Source organism: Polyodon spathula, chromosome 2 (assembly GCF_017654505.1).
Source record: "Polyodon spathula isolate WHYD16114869_AA chromosome 2, ASM1765450v1, whole genome shotgun sequence".
NCBI lineage: Eukaryota > Metazoa > Chordata > Actinopteri > Acipenseriformes > Polyodontidae > Polyodon > Polyodon spathula.
Genome location: NC_054535.1, coordinates 34,343,910 through 34,366,369, shown reverse-complemented (window position 1 = coordinate 34,366,369; position 22,460 = coordinate 34,343,910). Strand labels below are relative to the sequence as shown.

General features: G+C 38.1%; 1 protein-coding gene across 1 annotated transcript; it reads left to right on the top strand.

Annotated features, from left to right (window-relative positions):
* Positions 1 to 11,201: 11,201 nt before the first annotated feature.
* Positions 11,202 to 21,951, top strand: fam241a (family with sequence similarity 241 member A). The gene is made up of 2 exons (XM_041220450.1): positions 11,202 to 11,474; positions 20,369 to 21,951. The coding sequence occupies exons 1-2, from the start codon at positions 11,352 to 11,354 to the stop codon at positions 20,627 to 20,629; spliced, it is 384 nt and encodes a 127-aa protein (XP_041076384.1). The 5' UTR covers positions 11,202 to 11,351; the 3' UTR covers positions 20,630 to 21,951.
* Positions 21,952 to 22,460: the final 509 nt, after the last annotated feature.

Genomic DNA, 22,460 nt, shown 5'->3' with positions numbered 1-22,460 from the left:
CAGGGGTCGGAGTCCTGCACGGGTCTGATTTTTAATACCCGCTTCCTACCCGGACTCCCAACCCGCTGCAGCACCATCTTCTTACCTGCTACCCGACCTGCTTTAGACCTGCAACCTGAACCAAACCCGCAACTGTCTGTCCTTTACCTACTGCCTGGGACTGACTGACTCTCTCGCTCTTACATTCACATGCAGATATCTCTACCATTCTCCACAGATTAAGTTTACACAATAGGCTATGCAGCGTGGTAGCTGGCTCTTAAAGTAACCAAATATGGTACTTGAGTCTCTAAGTCATTCACAAATACACCCACACAAAAAAATTTAAAACAATAATAATGAATTAAACATACTATTAGTGTCATCACACATCTAGCAATGACCAACTCGGGATGTGATATCTTGCTATTTATTTGTTTATTTTTACATCCACCTACCCGTTGCTCTTATTGGTGTTTTTTCAGTTTCAAAGTATAATGTAGCGCTCTTTAATTTCATTTAAAAATGGCAAAAAGAAAGTTGTCAGATGAGGAAACCTTTTCAGCTGGAATGGACTGATATGTATGCCTTCATGAAGAAGTCAGGATTTCCACGTTGTCTCAAATGCACTGAACAACTGGCTTCAAACGAAAAATCAAATTTATGACATCTCATGACAAAATATGCTGCATCTGCAGCGAAATACCCTGAAGGTGAGGTGCAGAAAAAGGCCTGCAAGGAGCTGCAAAGAAAAATGGGACAAAGTAAACTACTGGCATGAAGAAAAAGTTTTACAGGTTCTTTAGAGATCGTTCGCAAAGGTAAACCTTTCACTGATGGCGAATATGTGAAGAACTATATGCTTAATATAGAAAAAGAGCTATTGGAAGAATTCCCCAACAAAGACAAAATCTTGCTGCAAATACAAGATGTGCCTTTATCTGCAAAAACAGTTCACGATTGAGCTGTGAAAATGGCGTATTAGGATGACAAGCAGCAAATAGAAAATTTAAGTTCAGCTACATATTTTTCTTTGTTTGCATGAGTCAGCGGAGGTCTGTGATGTTGTTTAACTATGTATTCTCAGGCAATATATATGTGGCACCTTAGTACGAGAAGAATTACTTGGAATTTTGCCACTTAAAAATGAAAAAAGAGAGGAAGACATACTTAAAACTGCTGGATTTTGTTAGCGAGAAGCAGATCCAGTTAGGGAAGCTTGTTTCAGTGTGTACTGACGGTGCACCCAGCATGATGGGGAAACGCAAGGGATCCATTGCTCTTTTGCCAGAAGAACAGAAACGTCTCATTTTAAGCTGTCACTGTATTACATTCCAGGAAGGTTTTATTATCTTGTGGACATTACAGGACATTTCACTTAACTTAATGTTAAACTTCAAGGGCAATGAAACACCATCATGTCTCTACAGCAGGCAGTTTTTGCATTTGAATCCATGTTTATGATCCGTCCCCATGAAACTTGTGTGGAAACCTTGGACTTGACGGTGATTCCGGGCATCTCATTTGAGTTGAAAAGTTTCGCACTCTCAATTCAAATCTGGAAAGCCTTACTCGGCAACACGCAGAATTAGCAAAACTGCAAAATTGGGCTGATTTGAAGAAATTAGAGCGCGAAGATAACCTCATTGTGCAATCTTGGAAAGAACTTCCACTTTCATACAGCACAATGCAGAATGCCAGTTTTTCTGTCTTTATCGCTCCACCTATATGAACGAACAGGCATTCTCCCACTTGAATCACATGCAAAAACAACCTGCGCTCAAGATTAACAGAAGAAAGCCTGAATGCTTGCATGAAGCTAAACTTGACCAGCTATGAACAGGACTTCAAAGAAATGAGCAAAATGATGCAGCAGCAGAAGTCACATTAAAGAAGTGCAGTGTAAGTACAATAATCAATTTAAATTATATATTATAAATTGTGTGTTTATACCACTTGCTCTAAATTTCCATTCTATTTGGCTCTTTTGCACAAAAAGGTTGCCGACCCCTGCTCTAGAGACACCTAGCAGATGTGAGAGTGAATTAGATGAGAACTAATGACGGTGACTACCATGTAAGCAACGTGGCTGTTTCTGTAGAACTGTTTACTATAAATACTGTAATGGTGTGCTAATAAACTCGGATTTATACACGCTCTAAGTGATCGGTTTATTCAAAGACATCACAATTTGTGACGAGGATAACATTTTTGCAGGAAAAAAAGAAAGAAAAATATTACAAAATGGAAAGCGCAAACCTACCAATGCCAGTACCTCTTAACATGAATGCCGTGGATCTGTATATGGAATATAAAATGTGGATGGAATCCTTTTCATTCTATGGGATTGCCAGCGGAGGTGCATGAAGGGACAGAGTGGGTATCAAATATTCTGCTAGTGCCTAAGTAATAAAGTAAGGAAGTGAGACTTTGTGTTGACTTCCGAGACATTAATAAGGCAGTAGTTAGAGAATGCCATCCAGTACCCACTATCGACAATGTTCCGCATTCAGAGCAAGACTCAAAAGTTTTTGCAAAGAAAAGGGCTTTGGCCGGTAAACTTATCACCAGAATCCTGAAATCTGACAACCTTTATCACACATTGTGGATGTTACAGATTATGCAAGTTTCTTTTGGACTTTCCAATGCTCCTGGAGCTTACCAAAAAGCCACAGGTGCAGTGTGGTACATGGACGATGTTGTTTATGTTGAGAATGAAGCGGAACAAGAGAAAAGACTTTGAAGGGTTTTCAGTACAATTCAAGACACGATTAAAACTGAATCTTGATAAATGCTCTTTTGGATTTGATGCAATTGAAATTCATCTTGCAACAGCCTGACCCTTAGAAAGTGGAGTCTGTTCTCAAGGCACCCAAACCAGAGAATGTGGGAATACAATAATCATTTCTGGGAACTTGTGGTTTCCTCATGAAATGAATTCCAAATTACACTGATATCTCAAAACCACTCTGTATGCTCGCTCACGAGAAAAAGTATTAATTTGGAATGGGTTTCCAAAGCAGAGTCTGCTTTCAAAGGCATGAACCATGCCTTGACTACTACAAACTAGGAGCACCAACGGTTATAGTAACTGATGCAAGCTCAGTAGGGATGGTAGCTATATTGTTACAAACACAACAGGATGGTTGCAGATTCAATGGCATACGCTAGCTGTTCTCTTACAGCCACAGAAAAACGTTATTCTCCGACAGATCGAAAATCGATTGGATGTGTTTAGGCTGTAGAGACTTTTCGAATGTATCTACGGGGATGCATGTTTACATAGGAAACAGATCACAAGCCCTTGATACACATATTGAACCCAGAAAAGTCGACAGTCTTACCTCTGAGAATTCAAAGTCTAGGCTGTTCACTACAACCAAAATTGAATACATCATTGGAAAAAGAGTCAAGACTGGGTGTAGGGTTGCCACCTGGCCCTATAATTCCGGAACACTTTGGGACAGGACATGGTTTTTAAGTTGCTCTTAAACTGAAAGCAATAAACACTTAAATTGAGCACTAAGCACTTGCTTAATTTATACTGCTTCTTAATTATCTGAATCATTGTGATAATACAAATCTTACAAAATAAAAAGCATCTTTAATAAACATGTGTGTAGGTTTATTCAAGACATTTATTTTTATTTTGTACAAAATGATATTTCAGTTCTCAATATTTAAAAGATGCTATTTATATCCTATTAATTAGTAATATATAGCCCTAATTTACATTGACTCTCTCAATTAAATAACAACACTGATCCAGTGTTCACGCTGTCTGGTGTCAGGAATAGTGAACAGCTGCTCAGTATTAATGATTTCAGTGGGAGAAGGTGATATACTATTAGAAACTATAAAGAAACTTTAAAAATATATATTTTTAAAACTATTAATAAAATAAATAAATATTGATGATGTACTTATTTTATTTCATTTGTTAAAAGCTATTATTGTATTGTCATGCTGCCTCAAGATAATTAATCATCAGAATCAATTTAGCAAAGGTTTAGGGCTCAATTCACATGTTAATTTCCTTCAGTTTAAAGGCAACTTCAAAACCCTGTTCTGTCTCACAATTATGGGGCCAGATGGCAACCCTAACTGTGTGTAAAGTCTCTGTATTTACTAGTAGTGGAAGCGATATCTCTGGACGAATTGAAAGTTGCTTCACAGCAAGACCCTATTCTTTAACAACTTTGCTTGATTGTGGAAAAAGGACAATGGCCAAACCCCTTACCTGATTAACTGAGCCCATATCACAGCTGTTCAGCTGAGCTTTCCACAAGTGAAGGCTTACTTCTTCAAGGTAATCATATTATCTTACCAACTACAAAGGTAAGTCAAGTGTTGCATTTGTTTTAAGAACATAAGAACATAAGAAAGTTTACAAACGAGAGGAGGCCATTCGGCCCATCTTGCTTGTTTGGTTGTTAGTAGCTTATTGATCCCAAAATCTCATCAAGCAGCTTCTTGAAGGATCCCAGGGTGTCAGCTTCAACAACATTACTGGGGAGTTGATTCCAGACCCTCACAATTCTCTGTGTAAAAAAGTGTCTCCTATTTTCTGTTCTGAATGTCCCTTTTTCTAAACTCCATTTGTGACCCCTGGTCCTTGTTTCTTTTTTCAGGCTGAAAAAGTCCCTTGGGTCGACACTGTCAATACCTTTTAGAATTTTGAATGCTTGAATTAGGTCGCCACGTAGTCTTCTTTGTTCAAGACTGAACAGATTCAATTCTTTTAGCCTGTCTGCATATGACATGCCTTTTAAGCCCGGAATAATTCTGGTCGCTCTTCTTTGCACTCTTTCTAGAGCAGCAATATCTTTTTTATAGCGAGGTGACCAGAACTGAACACAATATTCAAGATGAGGTCTTACTAGTGCATTGTAAAGTTTTAACATTACTTCCCTTGATTTAAATTCAACACTTTTCACAATGTATCCGAGCATCTTGTTAGCCTTTTTTATAGCTTCCCCACATTGTCTAGATGAAGACATTTCTGAGTCAACAAAAACTCCTAGGTCTTTTTCATAGATTCCTTCTCCAATTTCAATATCTCCCATATGATATTTATAATGTACATTTTTATTTCCTGCGTGCAGTACCTTACACTTTTCTCTATTAAATGTCATTTGCCATGTGTCTGCCCAGTTCTGAATCTTGTCTAGATCATTTTGAATGACCTTTGCTGCTGCAACAGTGTTTGCCACTCCTCCTACTTTTGTGTCGTCTGCAAATTTAACAAGTTTGCTTACTATACCAGAATCTAAATCATTAATGTAGATTAGGAATAGCAGAGGACCTAATACTGATCCCTGTGGTACACCGCTGGTTACCACACTCCATTCTGAGGTTTTTCCTCTAATCAGTACTTTCTGTTTTCTACATGTTAACCACTCCCTAATCCATGTACATGTGTTTCCTTGAATCCCAACTGCGTTCAGTTTGAGAATTAATCTTTTGTGCGGGACTTTGTCAAAAGCTTTCTGGAAATCTAAATAAACCATGTCATATGCTTTGCAATTATCCATTATGGATGTTGCATCCTCAAAAAAATCAAGCAAGTTAGTTAGGCATGATCTCCCTTTCCTAAAACCATGTTGACTGTCTCCCAGTACCCTGTTACCATATAGGTAATTTTCCATTTTGGATTTTGTTATAGTTTCCATAAGTTTGCATATAATAGAAGTCAGGCTTACTGGTCTGTAGTTACCTGGTTCAGTTTTGTTTCCCTTTTTGTGGATCGGTATTACGTTTGCAATTTTCCAGTCTGTCGGTACCACCCCTGTGTCAAGAGACTGCCCCTTTTGTCCCAGCCTTCTCACTGCAACTCCTGCCTCTTCACACAGCTTTGGCTGGGTAATGCTTTCACGAGTACCGTCTTGCAGTTGAAGGGTTCCATAGTAGTTTATCCTCTGGAGCGGACTCTCTCCTGGGTTGTGGTTATGTTGGGGTAGATGCTCCCAGGGTTAGTGCTGGCTCCATAGCTTCAGCTCCCGGGTTGATACGAGTTTGCAACACAACACGAAACAAAACACAGCAATCTTATGTGTGTGTGTGTGTGTGTATGTATGTGTGTATATATATATATATATATATATATATATATATATATATATTATATATATATATATATATATATATAGTGCACGATACTGTTCTTTCTTCCCTTTAATTTTTCAAAAGTTATACTGGTACTACTGTACAACAAATAATGCCAAATAGATGAAATAGAAAACATGTCCTGATTTTTGTGATTTAGCTAAACAGTTCTTTTCACTGCTGTAGTTTCCCGAACAAACTAAGTATTGTATTGGTTTTGGTCCATTTTCATATTTTCTTGCAGCAATCAATAAATGCAATATTATTAGTTTAGCAGAACTACTTTTAAAATAAACTTGTTAAAAGCTTGTATTTAAAACAATGATTCGATGTGGTTTCATATCCCATTTCATATATTATTTTCAAATGCTTTGGGAGATTATATTCTTTTTACTTAAATGTGATTCTGAGTTTTCAAAAATCCCTTTTAAGCTTTACAGAACAAATCTTTAAGAAAGCAACTACCTTCTATTTTAGTCTCCCATTCCTCCAAGAGCAAAAGAAACTCATTACAAATTATTTAGTGTTGTTTATCCATCAGGAGAACAACTCCATAGAAGATTTGGTATTGATTGCAACCTTTGTGCCTTCTAAAACAGCAATGTTGACGATGCTGACCATCTATTTTACTGTTGTGCATACACAAGATTGTTATAAATTCCAAACCTACCAGCCTTCCCCTGTGTTGACATAGTATGGTACTTTAACTCTGGAGAAAACAAAGACGTTTTACTAAGTGTTAATGTTATTATTTTATTAGCTAAGTTCTTTATACATAAGAATAGAGTGCTTATCTCAATACCGTTAGAGCTAACCTTTAAAAATTAAATGGCACTGTGGCAAAGCAAAGGTCTGCCCTTTTTAAATTGGCAGGGATGGGGTTAATTTCCCCTACCTGCCTGGGTTTATTATGTTCAGGTGGCTGGGGTTGATTAGTTGATTAGGTTAATTAATGATCAATCAGCGCCCAGCCACCTGACATAAAAGGAGGCCTCTGCTTCTCATTTGGAGGAGGGAGTTGAGGAAGCAGGTTGGTGGTTTGTTGTGGTATTTTTGAAAGTTTGAAAGTGTTGAATCCAGTGAAGGCATTGCCCAGCCTGGAAACCTTTATTTTTGTGAATTTTTTTTTTTTTTTTTTTTGTTTTAAAGATTTTTTGTTTTGCCCTTGTGCACCTGTATTTTTGTTTATTTATAATAAAATTAGTTTTTTTTTTAACTACAGACTGTTTCTGGGCCTCTATCCACTTGCCAGCCTGCCACAGGCACTTTATACTAAAGCTGTAAAAAAAGAAGTTTTTGACCTATTAAACAAATATTTACTTGTATAAAGCAGATCTCTACATACATAAAAAATTCTTATATATAATCTTCAGTCTTTTTCAGTCCATGATGAAGGATGAATGTCTCACCAAAATTCTTCCACAAAAGCCTGCCTGCTGCATCTCTCATCCACGTTGCTCTGGCGTGTTTCCTAATATCATCTTGCCATCTTTGTGGAGGTCTTCTTCTTGGTTGCTTTATATCTCTTGATCCAGTCTAGTCTCTCCTTGGTCCAGCGATGGTCTGTTCTTCTCGCTACGTGTCCGGCCCACTGCTATATCAGTTATTCCCAGCATGCATCTTTCCACACTCCGTTGAGTCATTTGTAATTTTTGAGTCATTTTTGCTTTAAGCACTGGCAGCACGCATTGGTCGAAGACTTGCCTCTTGAGGCATAAGGGTAGTTTCCCTTTCAGAACCATGCTTAATCTTCCAAAGGCACTCCAGCCCATTTTTCCTCTTCTGTTGATTTCGTACATTTGGTTCCCCGTTTGTGAAATTAACTGTCCTAAGTATGCACAGTTATTGAATTCTTCAAGCTTGAGCCCATTGACTTTGATTGCCTGTGGAGTGGTATATTTATTGAACATGACTGGAGTCTTCTTCGGTTTCATTTTCAAACCCACTTTGCTTCTTGTTGGTGACAATGTAGTCAATTTCATTCTTCACTCCATTGGTTCCACTCCATGTCCATTTCCTGATGGGTTTCTTCTAGAAGGTGTTCATGATGAATAAGTTATTGTTCTTTGCAAATTCGTCTAGTCTGCACCCCTCTAGTTCCTGTCACCATGTCCAATGTTGTCGACCAAATTCTCGTCTTCTTGCTGGGCTCCTATTTTGTCGTTGAAGTCACCAATGATGAACTTACAATGACTTTTCCCAATTTCGTGTAGTTCTTGTACTTCTTCATAAAAATCTTCGACTTCTTCATCTGAATAGCTTGTTGTTGGTGTATATACTTGAATGACCTGAAGTTCATACTTCCTTGAAACTTTCACTATCTGTCTTGCAGACCTCTCTGATGTGCTGTCAATCACGACTATGTTATTTTTGATTCTCTTGTCGACAATGAATCCAACACCTCATGTTTGTCCATCTATATTGCCTCGGTAGCAGAAAAGTTATCCACTTGAGTTCTAGTAGTCCTTCGTCTTTTTGCCGTACTTCGCTTAGTCTTACAATGTCCAACTTGATTCTTCCAAGTTCTTCTTCCAAGTCTTACTTCACTTGAAAGAGATCTGTAGTTGTACGTGGCCAGGGCTAGTGGTCTGTGGTGGTCTAAAATCGTAACCTGGTGATTCTTAGCACCCTAATGCCTACCCAGCCGCTGCCTTCATCAGTGGCAATCCAACCTCCGGGTAATGATGGCCATGTTTTTGTCTGTGCTTTCATCATGGGAGGGTTGGCCATATTTATAGATCTATACCTGCATATATAATTATATATAATAAGTCTTTCTTAGCAATACAATGCTTCTTTTTTTTAATTTTTTTTTTTTTAATTCAACCTCTGGTATTAGTATTACTATTACTGTATTTTATATATATTGTGGTCTTTTTTCTTTTCTTTTTTTACATAACATATCAAGTTATATTATCTGTCTTGTTCCACTGAAATTAAAATATAAATTGTTAAAACTGTAAACACATCAATACATTTTTTTTTAAATCAGTTTAGTAGAACAAGAGGGGGTTCAGTTGTATAGCAATCCAGCTGGGCAGCGGTATCTATATATTACCGCAGTCTCCATACACAAAAAAAAAAAAGCCTTTTTTGACAATGTGTGCATGCTTTTAGTTCACGTTAATGAATGTGAAGTGTAGGGAAGGCCACCCTATGGAAGGCCATCAAGGTCAAAAACATGTTATTTAGTACACGTTTTAAATATTTAGTACACATATTCCTTCTTTGCTGCATCTATAATAGCATAAAGGCAACTGATTAATGCATCTATGTCATACTGAACATGAAATGCCAACTGAAAATGCATATTATTGAACAGTGCATAATTTTAAAATTTCCAGATTAAATACATTCTAAAAAAAAACAATGTTTTAGGTCCTTTGAAGGTTTAATGGAATGTATGCCAGAAAATAAATCCTATTTATTCAAAAGAGAAATGTTTGTAAAATGCAAAGAAAATAAAAAAAAAAAAAAAAAATATATATATATATATATATATATATATATATATATATATATATATATATATATATTTTTTTTTTCCATGATGATGATGTTATCAATTCTATTAAAAGAAAAAAGCGATATTAGCCATTAGCAACTTATAGACTTTTACATTTGTATAAACTTTATGCATAGTTTGGTTTCCTGAGCATGTGTGCATTACAGTAGTACCTACGTGATGGCTGGTCATTTTACAGGCATGCAGCGTAATTACAAGAGTAGCCAATCACATTCGGAATAACATTTTTTTTTTAATTTCAGACATGAAACAGGCTTTAAAAAAACATCAAGAATTAAGCCCGGAACACACTGCCCAATGCAACCGTCGCATCTCAATGGAGGCGGTCACATCACAAAAAAATCTTTTCGAGCGGGCAGCACACACTGCCCAATGAAATCGCAGCAACGGACGCACAATTTGTGATTTTTACCACTGAATTTAAGCGATTTCTAAGCTCTGAAACTGCTGGTTGATGCTCATCTCAGAGGTTTCTGGTCTATCCATCTTTCACTACACTTTACGCAATGCCAAGTCTATGTTACCGCCACGAATTGGAGGGGAATGGCAGATGCAAGACGATTTATAATCGGATAAGTTATTACACATCATATTTTCTTTAAATTCATTGATTCCCGTTTCATTTTCAACAATCTGATTGCCCAAATTAGTATGCGTAGTATTAGAATTACAACTCGTAAAGTCAAATGAGAACGTGTAGTAAATATTTGAAACGCGTACTAAATAACACGTTGTTTGACCCGAATGGACTTCCATACATACCTTAAATATCCCATACCATCCGGGTTAGAAATGCACGCATAGATTTGGAGCAATGGGATCACATAAAATAGTACGCAGTTTAAATAAATGTAAATAAACTATGCATTTTTACGTATAGGAGTTGGTCGTTTTACAGTAGTAACAAGTCAATCTGACTTCCCGATTTTGATATTGTAGGGAGCACGGGAATCACTGGCGACCCATTGCACATGCGGTGTAACAGGGAGCTAGCTAATAAGAAGTTAGCACCACCCACACACTCAGTCCACACATATACAGTCCTTCCCCACCCCGGAGCACTACCTTACAGGACTGTACAAACACAACAATAAATAAACTTTACAATAACAACAGCAAGGCACAACAACAACAATGCCACACCCACCACCACACACTCACAATATTTCCCACTGCCAGCATCCTCTGCTGCTAGCATGTTGATTAAGTATTACACAATTATAGGCTAGTGTGATTGTGGTAACGCCATCAAAAAATAAAATAAACGATGTTACCGATTAAGTGTTTCACAATCTGTTTAATTTCGTGGAACATTTTTATTTATTTATTTATTTTGTACTATTTAGTCAGATGACAATGAAAAGTAAATTATTAATTGTTACGATCTACAATAATTACAACCGATGTTTAACTTTTAAATTAGGATTAGGTTACATTATGCAGTTATTGTAACTGCTTCGCGGAGTCACTGAATTGAAGAAACACATCTGGAAATCTGGTAACCCTATGTCGACTTATTGAGAGACACAAATTGACCGTGACACGAGTTTGCCGAATGTGTCTGTCCTGGTTTCACACAGCGCAAACCCCTCCTTCTTATGACGTGAGGAAACCAGACATTCTAAACAACTGAACGTGGTGTGGAAATGCAAGAGAAGAGACTATCTGTCACATTGGAAATCTAACAACCCAAGACTGAATTCGAAACGGACTTCCCTCCCTATCTATCTGTGAAAATAAAATGTCTGTTGTATCACCGTCTGTGAATGAAAGACCAGCTGTGAAGTATAGTGATTTTGAAGACTTGGAAAGAAGGCATAGTAGGGCACAACAGCAGAGGAACCGGACTCAAGAACAAGAACAGGTGAAATTGCCAATATTTAAATACGATTTACAACTAAATGTTAAATGTCATGCCATACCCATGTGAATTATGCAACATACAGATGAACAGCACTGGCTGTTTTAGGCGACTTAGTTTTGACGCTTTGCTTGGGATAAAAACATATGGTACAGTAAGTAGGTATATTTCGATTGTTTACTGCAGACACATCAATCAGAACAACAGTACTACTACTAACAGTAAGTGTAGTCTCTAAGTCAAGGGTCGTACTTGAAAAAACTACAAGTGTTCTTCCCACAAGAAAAACGAACGCTGCTGTTTTTTGGCATGGTAGAATTAACTGGTCAAAAACGAGTGTAAGGGTACCTGCTTTTGACTGCTGAAACGCTTCATGTCGTCCAGAAGCAAAAGCTTGAAATACTTTATTATTGTTATTGTTGTTGTTGTTTGTTAGGCTATTTGATCTGTGATACTGTACTGTAGATTTCGACAGCACTGTACACTACTTTTTTTGTACACTTCCTGATTTTATAGGAATCAAATTCCATTAATGTGCACAGTTGCTCAAATTCCTACTGAAATCCAAATATCAAGAAGTCTACTTGACATTTAAAATTGCCTAACAGATTAAGCAAGATTATTATTTTTTTAAATGCTAATAGAGCACATGTTTTCATATATGTGTCTTTACTTCTCTTCTGTCTTGAAAAGATAATAAGAAACTGACCGAATAATGATTAGCCAATGGAATTCTGCACCACTAAACTAATTTTAAATTGAGCGTGTCATAGCATGCACGCCTTGAAGTGTTCTCTTTGAATAAGTAGTTCAAGCTACAGTATCTGTGGGATTACTTTAGGTTACAATCTGTTTTTTTTTTTTTTTTTTTTTTTTTAAACATCCTCAACAACTAGTGTTGTAGAGATGTCCACACATTCTGTACTGACGTACTTCATATATATGCCCCTTGATATTTTTTAGATATTGAGAACCAGTCATCCACTTGTTGTTGGCATTCCTAAGCATGTGTTCTGTCATGTAGCCCACAAAAAGCGCTTTATTCTGAAGTAAGTGTGTGTGTGTGTGTGTGTGTGTGTGTGTGTGTGTGTGTGTGTGTGTGTCAGTGTGTCAGTATGTAAATGCTACTCTTGTACCTGATGAAGGCAAGTTGGTGTTGCAACACCTTGTTTTAGTTTTTGCAGCAATGTTTTATCAATAAAGGTAATTACTTTTTATTAGAAATGAAATATGGAGTGGATCACTTTCTTTAATTATAAAATGACCATATAAAAATAACTTTTTGACGAGTGTTCTACCAAACCTGTCTCTGTGGCTGTTTGACAAGTAATCTGAAAATTCTACTAAAAAACGTTGTAGCAGAGATGCCTGATACTACATTTAAATTCCTTATGGATAGCACCTCAATTTAAATAACTTGTATAAAATTAGCTGTGCATGAATGACATTTGACTTCTGTAAAAATAAGCCTTAACCCTAATATTCTGAGGACAGGTGAGGGCATGACACCTGAAAGCCTTTGTTCCAACCTGGCAACTGCAAGGAGACTAGCGTACTGACACCACAAAGTACAGACAGGGGCATGCAGGCATGACTGAAGGCCAGATAGTGCCTTGTAGGTTAAGCCAACTGGCAACCACAGCAGAGATGTTAAGCTGATGGAGTTTAGCTCAAGTTAAATGACTTTCTGCTGCATTTTGAGCAGAAGTACCTCCAAAGAGGATGAAGTCTTGCAAACAGAGCATTACAGTAATGCAGTTTTGAATTGACAGTGAATGAACAGCTCAGAATTCAGTTATAGGACTACATCTCACAGTGATGATGATACTGGTCAGGCTATTGGTAACCAGAAAGAGACTCAGAGGCAGAGAATGGAGGTTTATAAGCGCTGGTGCACACGTTTAATTATAACACAAACAAAAATAACACTGACCGAAGCGCTAAACAAAACACATTTAACAAAACAAAAGGCACAAGGGCCAAAACAAAAGGTTATTAAAAACACTCAAGAACGTAAACAAACACAAACACAGACATGGATGTAAATACAGTATAGTACAGCACAAAACACATACCTTCACCAACATCAATTCTCACCATCACTAACTATTTGACTAACTGTGACACCTTATTTATACACCTGTGGCTAGAGCCTTAATTAATCATTTATTCAATTGACAGCTCCAGCCACATTATTATTGTCTGTTTGTGTATTGCCACCCCATACTTCCCACATATACAAACCCGTGCCTCCTCCATATGTGCACAGCACATATGGCCGCCATTGGCCACCTCCCCCTGTAAAACACAACCTCCCTCCCCTCATGTCCATTTTTTCCCCTGTGGATCCTTGAGGCTGAGTTGGTGATCAGGGCTGTTGTGGCGGTGGTCTCATCACTTCCTTCTGTAGCGGCAATGTCGTCGGCGGCAATGCTGTCAGTGACAACGCTAGCAGCGGCAATGCTGGCAGCGGCAGTGCTGTCAGTAGAAATGCTGACAGTGGCAAGGCTGGCTCCTCCAGCAAAGGCAAATTAGGCAGTGAAAATGCTGACTCTTCCAGCACTGAAAGACCACCAGGCGGTAACGAACAGGCATCCCCGGGTGGTGCGGGACAGGCATCCCCAGACGATGACAAACAGGCATTCCCAGGCGATGACGAACAGGCATCCCAGGGCGGTCCGGGACAGGCATCCCCAGGGATTGACAAACAGGCATCCCCGGGCGGTGCGGGACAGGCATCCCCAGGCGGTGCAGGACAGACATCCCCGGGAGGTGCAGGACAGACATCCCCGGGAGGTGAAGAACAGGCATCCCTAGGCAGTGCAGGACATGCATCCCTGGGCACTGTAGGCTTGGCAGCCCTAGACATTGCAGGCTTGGCATCCCCAGGCATTGAAGGCTTGGCTTCCCCAGGCATTTCAATCTTGGCATCCCCAGGCGTTGTGTTCTTGGAATCCCTAGGCATCCCAGGCTTGGCAGCCACAGGCTTTGGAGGCTTGGCTGCCCCAGGCATTCTAGGCTTGGCAGCCCCAGGCGTTCCAGGCTTGGCAGCCCCAGGCGTTCCAGGCTTGGCAGCCCCAGACATTGCGGGCTTGGCAGCCCCAGGCTTTGCAGGACAGGGCAGGAGCTGAGCCTCAGGATGTAGCGCCAGCTCCTCTGGTGGTGTAGGTAAAAGCAACCACAGCTCCTCTCCCTTTGGCACGCAGCACGGCAGCTCATCCCTTTCTGGCACACAGGACGGCAGCACCTCACTTTCTGACATTTTGGCAGGGAACCCCGCCTTCTCTCGCCTCCGGCAGTGGCTACTCCCCTCCTTCACTCAGGCTGGCAGCTGTTCCTCCTTCTCCTCCTCTTGGAAGGCTGGAGACAGCGGCAATGGTGGCAGAAGACCATCCTCACCTCCTCACCTCCTCGAGGTTGGCATACCACTGCCTCCTCTCCTTCCACTGCGGGTCCCTTGCATCCCTCCACTGGTCCCTCCACTGGTAATACCAGGCATCCATTGAGTGTACATGAAATTGATATATATATATTTTTATATATATATATATATATATATATATATATATATATATATATATATATATATATATATATATATATATATATATATATATTGTGGGCGGGTAGGTGCACACGAAGAAAACAGGCAGTAGTTTCCAAAACAAAGCAAGTCTTTATTCCAGTATTCTACACAGCTGGCTCTTATATTGCAATGTCCAAAAGAAAATAAACAGTTCAAACAAGGTTTCAAACAAAAACCAAATCACCAAAGCAAAATTCCTGATGTAAACCAACCGGACCAATAACCCCATCCAGTTGGTGAATAGGTAATTCCACCTGGGTTTTGGGTTTCTTCTTTAGGAACCCTTCTCCTACCCTTATTCCGCAGTCCAGTCCCTTTGCGAATCTCAGCAGCGGACAGGCCGTTCCTCATAGCCCCTGCAGAGAACAGGGAATTGCAGATGCAAAGGACCACCACGTTATCCCGTTCCGATCTTATTGTAGATAATCCTCAGAAGTTCTCAGGCAGGCAAACAAAACAAACAACCCAACAGACTAGCGGCACATGCTCCCTTTTACCAGCCAGGCATTTGGCCGTTACAGGCTACAGGTGTGGGCCAATTAAGGCCAATGATAGTCTAACAATAGTCAAACCCTAATTGCCTACCTAACCACACCTGCAGCCTGTCGGTCCGTTAACTCCTTGACATCATGGCAGGCATGTATGCTGCCCACAGGTCCATCTGATCATTTCTGGCAACCTCTGTGGGCTCATACCAAACCTGCCATGAATGACTCCTGGTGGTAAACTTGTGAGCTGGCTCACAATATATATATATATATATATATATATATATATATATATATATATATATATTTCAAACTTCACCTGCAGTTCTGCTTTGTCTCTAGGGCACCTTCCTCTTTCTGACACCTGCATGTGTGGTAAGGATGACGTCACTGGTCGCAAGAGGAAAATAATGTAGGTTTGTAAGCCGTGGTACGCATGTTTAATTATAAAACAAACAAAAATAACACAAACAGAAACTAAACAAAACCCATTTAACAAAACAAAAGTTTATTCAAAACACTCATGTATGGACACGGAAACGGACGTAAATACAGTACAGTACAGCACAGAACACAAAACTCATACCTTCACCAACATTAATTTTCACCATCACTAACTATTTCACCACGTGTGATCACCTTATTTATAGATGTGTGTTTGCAGGGAGGATTTTAACTCCAGTCCTGTCACCCAATACATTTACAAAGCCGTGCCTCTGCATGGCTCTCGCCCTGCCACACTGCCATAGTTCTTAAAATGGAAAATTGAAATGTGAGACAGGGGAAAGGATAACTTGACTTTATTCAAGTTGCAAACCTTTGGTACAGGAACAAGGGAGAGATATCGTTCAGTGAAATTACTGGAGAGCAGGCTTGAGCCTATAAACACTATTCCTGCTTAACACACAACAGCCAAATTAGTTCTTCATTGAGACAACAAAATGCTGCACTAGGTTTAAATGTTTGTCAAGTTGGTAAAATCCCACCAGATCACATTTGCATACAGTATTTCATATAGCCATAGGGACAGTGCAAACACAATTAAAATGTATTACACTTACAGTATACTAAATATACTGTAAGGCAGGGGTGTCCAACCTTGGTCATGTAGGGCTGATGTCCCTCCTGGTTTTTGTTCCATCTGTGCCCTAAATTACTTAATTAGAACAATAATTGGTAATGATTGGTCCAATTAAGTAATTTAGGACACAGTTGGAACAAAAACTAGGAAGGCCACCGGCTCTCTAGGACAAGGATTGGACACCCCTGCTGTAAGTTTTTCACTGAATTTGAACATTATAGCCTTCTTAAGAGATGCAAAAATGGAAGGACCTGCTGTAGTTTAATCCCTGAATGCAGTATGAGCTGGTTCATCTTCAACCTGATACTGTAAAAGTGCTCATTATATACTCCATGTGATTTAACAGTATAGGGGATGTATCCTACAGATGATCTTCCCTGGCAAACCCCATCAAGTTGACTGTCAACCATTGTTTGGCAAGTTGTTTTTCAGTTCATAGAACTTTGTCTCAGATAAGGTGAAGGAAGTGGTATGCACAGTAATACTAACCTTGAATAAGTGGGGTTTTGTTTTTTTGTTATCAAGTGGTAAGTTTCAGTTAAGAGCAGCAGTACTGCCAGGGCAAAGTCTGAGTCACTGAGTCAGCATACTGGAGCAACAAAGGCCTGGGAAAGTGTTATTCTGAAAAAAACACATTTCAACGGTCCAAAGCCTTTGAGGTCCCTATTAACAGACAGTTTTTAAGGACTGAGAGGTTTTCATGCATTAATAAAGCATCCCAGCTTCCCTGTATCATCTTTTAGTGAAGTTTACTTGATACAGCTTGGAACAAGATTTTTTGATATCCAACTCTTTCATTTAACGATGTGTAAAGAGCAAGAATTATATTTGATAATGCACTACCTTATTACAGTAAATAGAAAAAAAAGGTTCTGTCAGTGTGATATATCACCACCTAAACAGCTGCTACTGTATATTGACCAAGACCATATGCTAGGTAATCAGTTAATGAAAGGTAAGATGGAAAATGAATTTACTCTTCATATGCAGAAGAGCAAAAAAGAGGAGAGCGAAGGAATCAGCAAACAACAGTTGTGAAATCCAGATGCTAAGTTCTACCGATCACATGTTCTGTTCGATTAAACTGTCCACAGAGGTGGCAGTTCCAATATTCTTGTAATTTAAACTGTAAATTAAAAACAAACAAAAAATACCTCTCTTGGAAGCCTATTACAAGAAAATGCTTAACTTTCAGAATAGTTAATGGTTTTGTTTGCTTCAGTTTTCCTCGTCATTGAGAAGAAGGCATTTAAAGCGTGTGGGAAAACCTGCAGGACTATGGCTCTCCAAGATCAGGATTGGCCACACTGACCTAGAATAAACAATCTTGTTTCAGAGTTCATCTCATATTGACTAGGTACCTGAAATTAATATATATATATTATAATATATATATATTATATATATATATATATATATATATAATATATATTATTTTAAAACCCTGGTCTAAAGCCAGACATTCATGCACTTCTAATGATAATTAACTGCTAATTGTAGTAATAGTCTTAATATAACAACAACATAAAGTGCAACACTTTCTTTGTGGTTTTGCTGCCTTGTGGCAAGCAATACTGTTTCTACAAGAAATGAAACCTCACCCCGCTAGTCTTCCTATACTTTGATCCTCCAGTTATGAATCAGACACAACTGCCTTCTGGTTCTTTTACACTTAGTCCCCTGAGTAACAGTAAAAAAAAAAGTTAAATGGAAAGGGCACAAAAACATAATGATGCTCGATTTTTGATTGTGATGGAAAAAGAAAAATAAGTCTAATTTTTTTCTCACTCTATTTTGGTAGTATCTTTCGGGTAGTGTGTGTTTCCATGTAGTTTCCTTTTAGCTAGAGAAATTCTCTTTCCAAACGCAAATTACCTAATTAATATTAAAATACAGGAGGGTATATTTAAATGTTTCTGTCTGATTTCCAATTTGGCCTTGCGTGACTACAGCTTTCTTAATCTGGGTTTCCACAGAGTTTTTGCTTTGTGTGGCAGGGTGCTCGGGTGTGTGTGTGTGTGTGTGTGGGTAATGTTGGTTGGGGCTACATTCCTCCCTGCAGAAACACGTGGGAATGTGGCTGGAGCCATCAATTGAATAAGTGATGATTAATTAGGTGTTGGGTAGAGGGTTGGTGTTGGAGTTGAAGGTGAATTGTGGAGAATTGTGTGTTGGTATATCGTGGGTGTTTAGGAGAGTTTGTGAAGCTGTGTTTTAGTGAAAGTGGCGGATCAGCCTGAAACCACGGGGTATAGAAAGTATATGTATTGTTTTGTTTAACTGTTTGTTTTGGCAACTGTGCTTGTTTATTTTGTTCCAGTGTTTTTGTTTATTGTTTTATTGTTTATTATTAAAAGTGCATTTTAGCACTTTGAACTGCAACTTCAGTGTCTGAGTCTCCGTTCCTGGTCATAACAGCCTTGCTAGTGGCACTGTCCACCCATAAATAACTCTAATAAAAAAAATCTATGGGAAACAAAACAAAGCAAAAAAAGCATTTCATTAGAAAGCACTAGGTATTATTTGTAAAACATTTTTGACTGCATATGTATTTATTATTCAGCAATCCTAACTTAGTCAAAATGTTTAGTACAGTACATTTTATAAATACTGGCAGTAAATCACATTAAAAAATACAATAAAAACATACTGAATTGAGGTCTCTAAGCCCCTCATACTGTAGTCTTATTTTTTTCCTATTTGGTCAAATAACCTTGCCATGGCTACTTCCAGCAGATCACAGATAATAAAGGATTGCTTGGTAAGGCGTTTACTATACTAGAAAGTTGTGTGAGGTCTACTGAAGTCTCGTAAGCACAAGGTACGACTTCCAGACATGCTTTCATGACAAAAACCAGAGTTTTTGGTCAATTGTATATCTTTTTGCTCCCCCTTTAAAGTTGTACAATGTTTTATAGACTTACTATAGCGGGTGGAATGTTGTGGTATATGCTGCTACATCACATAAATAGTGATCAGGTACTGTTAATCAAGTTTCTTACTGTGAATTTGTTTCTTCAGTCACACAGCTCAGGTAAACCTGTATTTATTGTATAATGTATTAGAGTATTAAAGCTACATCAGGTAATTGAAGGTCACAAAAAAAAAAGCGGATTAAATTCATTTTACCGGTGCAATTCCCAATGTTCTGGGAACTCCATTGAAGTATAATAACATAATTAATTTTCTGTGAACAAGAAAGAGGCATATTGTAGCTTGTAGGCAAGTACATGGAAGGGATTTTACCTAAATGTCAGCAAGTTTGACCTTGTTTTCTTGATTTTGGTTAACAGCTTATTTTTATTACTGACATTACTAAAGAGACTTTTTCGGTAACAACTTGATATTGATGAAGAATTCCCAAAAATAGTTTGTGCTGCAGTTGATGTTATAGTCTTTTTGTAACCGCCCCCATTTTTAACCATTTGATGAGGGGTGGACAAACTACCAAAATATCAAAACAAAATGTCCCTTTGTTAGAACATTAAATAGATTTCCTGGAGTACTTTACAGCTATTTGTAATTGTTACCAGAAAATATGTTTTTTTGTTGTTTTTTTTAATATTAGTTTTTTTCAAAGGGTACAGAATGGAACAGTGCCAAAATGTAATGTGTCTGTGCACTATTCTCATATTGAGCAGCATGAGAAACGTCTTATCATGTTTTCTTGAAGGATAATCTTGTGAAACTGCTGTGGATGATCATAGTGATGACTGATATTTACCTTTTTGTTCAAAAACAGATTACGGAACATCAGAGGAATCACAGCATTGAGCACAGAACAGCACCGCCTCCAGTAGACGACTGTGAAAAGCTGGGGACTCTTTTTGGAGAGCTCAACAAGTACCTGAGAAACCTTGGCTTTACACAGGTGTACTTTGCAGAGAAGACTGTTGAGCCTGTGGTGATCATCTTCTTCTGGGTGCTGTTGTGGTTCCTGGGCATACATGCCCTGGCCCTGGTGGCTGTTGTGTGCCTTGTCATCATTTTCATTCAAAAATAATAACTGACCATAAAATCAGGACTGTTCTTTTATCTGTACGATGCATTTGTACTGGTGATTGTTTTATATGTGTGGGTGGAGACCAGGGGGTAATACCGCAGAATTATAGTTCTAATGTTTGGGGTATGTATTTATATCCTATATAAACATGAAGGTATAAAACCAGGGTTTGCTGCTTCTTTCCTTGCATGTAACCTTTTCCACATGTAATTTTAACAAACTCTTGCGGCATGTTTGTACTGAACTGCTGTATAGTGTTTGCTAGCTGCCTCTCCCTTGTTAGTTGCTACTTTGTGTGAATGCTGAAAATGTAGGCTACATCTGTGATATACTCTACTGCATGTGATTCAGGGATGATTTAGACCCTGCAGTGTGTCAATAATTTGCAGAATTGGGTTCCACTCAAAATTTTAATTCATATGTTCTGTTTAACACTTTCAACATTGCAGACCTGTAAAGCGGTCTAGGAAAAATAACTCAAAATGTACCTCTTGGGCATACCCAAATCTGTTTTTCTTCTAAGATACAAAAATTGGATCTCTTTTATAGCATTTTACAGCACCCTGGTTTGCCTGAAGTACCTATCTATGGTTATTACCCATAAAAATAAGTGGTAGATGCAATCCAGGTGGAGTTCCTGGTAATGGTACTATAAAAAAATCTATCTGTTACTTATCCCGGCAGATCAAAGTCACAGTTTTGAAATGAGTAAATAAATTACCATTTCATGGTATAAAAAGCAAACAGTGTAGATTACAGGTTACATCATGTGGACTCATGTGCCACCAGAAAGACCGGTATGAGATTTAGGGTGGGGGGAATTAATTATACTTCACTTCTACAGCTCTGTAACTAAATACCTCAGCATTGTGCACTTACTAGTTTAAGTGTAAAAAAAAAAAAATAATCCTTTGGGTGTGGAATTTATTTTTTATTAATTTTTTTAGCATGTGACTGCTTCACCCTGTTTTATTGGATCTGGTTAAAAAAACTCTGATCTTTGATCCCTAATAAAGACTTGTAGCATATGACTTAATGCTGATTGGTTCTTGCCAAGTAATAAATAGTACTATAGTGTGCCAAATACACATATATGATTTTTGGAAGGCAATAGCAGTAATTTAAGTACATGAATTAAACGGAAATGCGAATTAACAGGGTAATGTTATAGTTCTTGAAAAAAAAATATAGTATTGGATTTTATGAGTCATGGAGTAATGAAACCCTAAATATGTTTAATGCATATGCTGTACATATGATAAATTATTAAAGCTGCAAGATGTTTATAGTGGATGAAAAATCAACAGTGTTTTTAAGAATATACAGTTTTACAAAACAATAAAAAAATGAACTCTACATACTGTGTTTTTTTTTTTTTTTTTTTTTTTACTAAATGCATTTAATATTACACTTATTAAATTCCTCATTAGCCAAGCTCGAGTTAATTATATATATAGATATATATATTATATATATATATTATATTAATATATATATATATAGACTATATGTATATATATATATATATATATATAGCTATAGATATATATATTATATATAGGCATATATTGCATAGGGATCCTTATAACTTCCTGTGATGTAACCCATTAAATTGGCCAAGCCTTGCTGCGTATACTGTACTGTAGGGGTTGATTCAGTACTTTGATTGGTTCATGTTTCCCTCTATTTTTGCCAGTTGACATGATGATACTGATAGCATGTATCATTTGTGTAGAAGCTGTCCTTGACGCACGTTATACACAACCCTCAATTCCTGCTCCGTACAAGTTTCTTTTTGTAATTGCCAGAAAGGAACTTTCCTGGACTGATG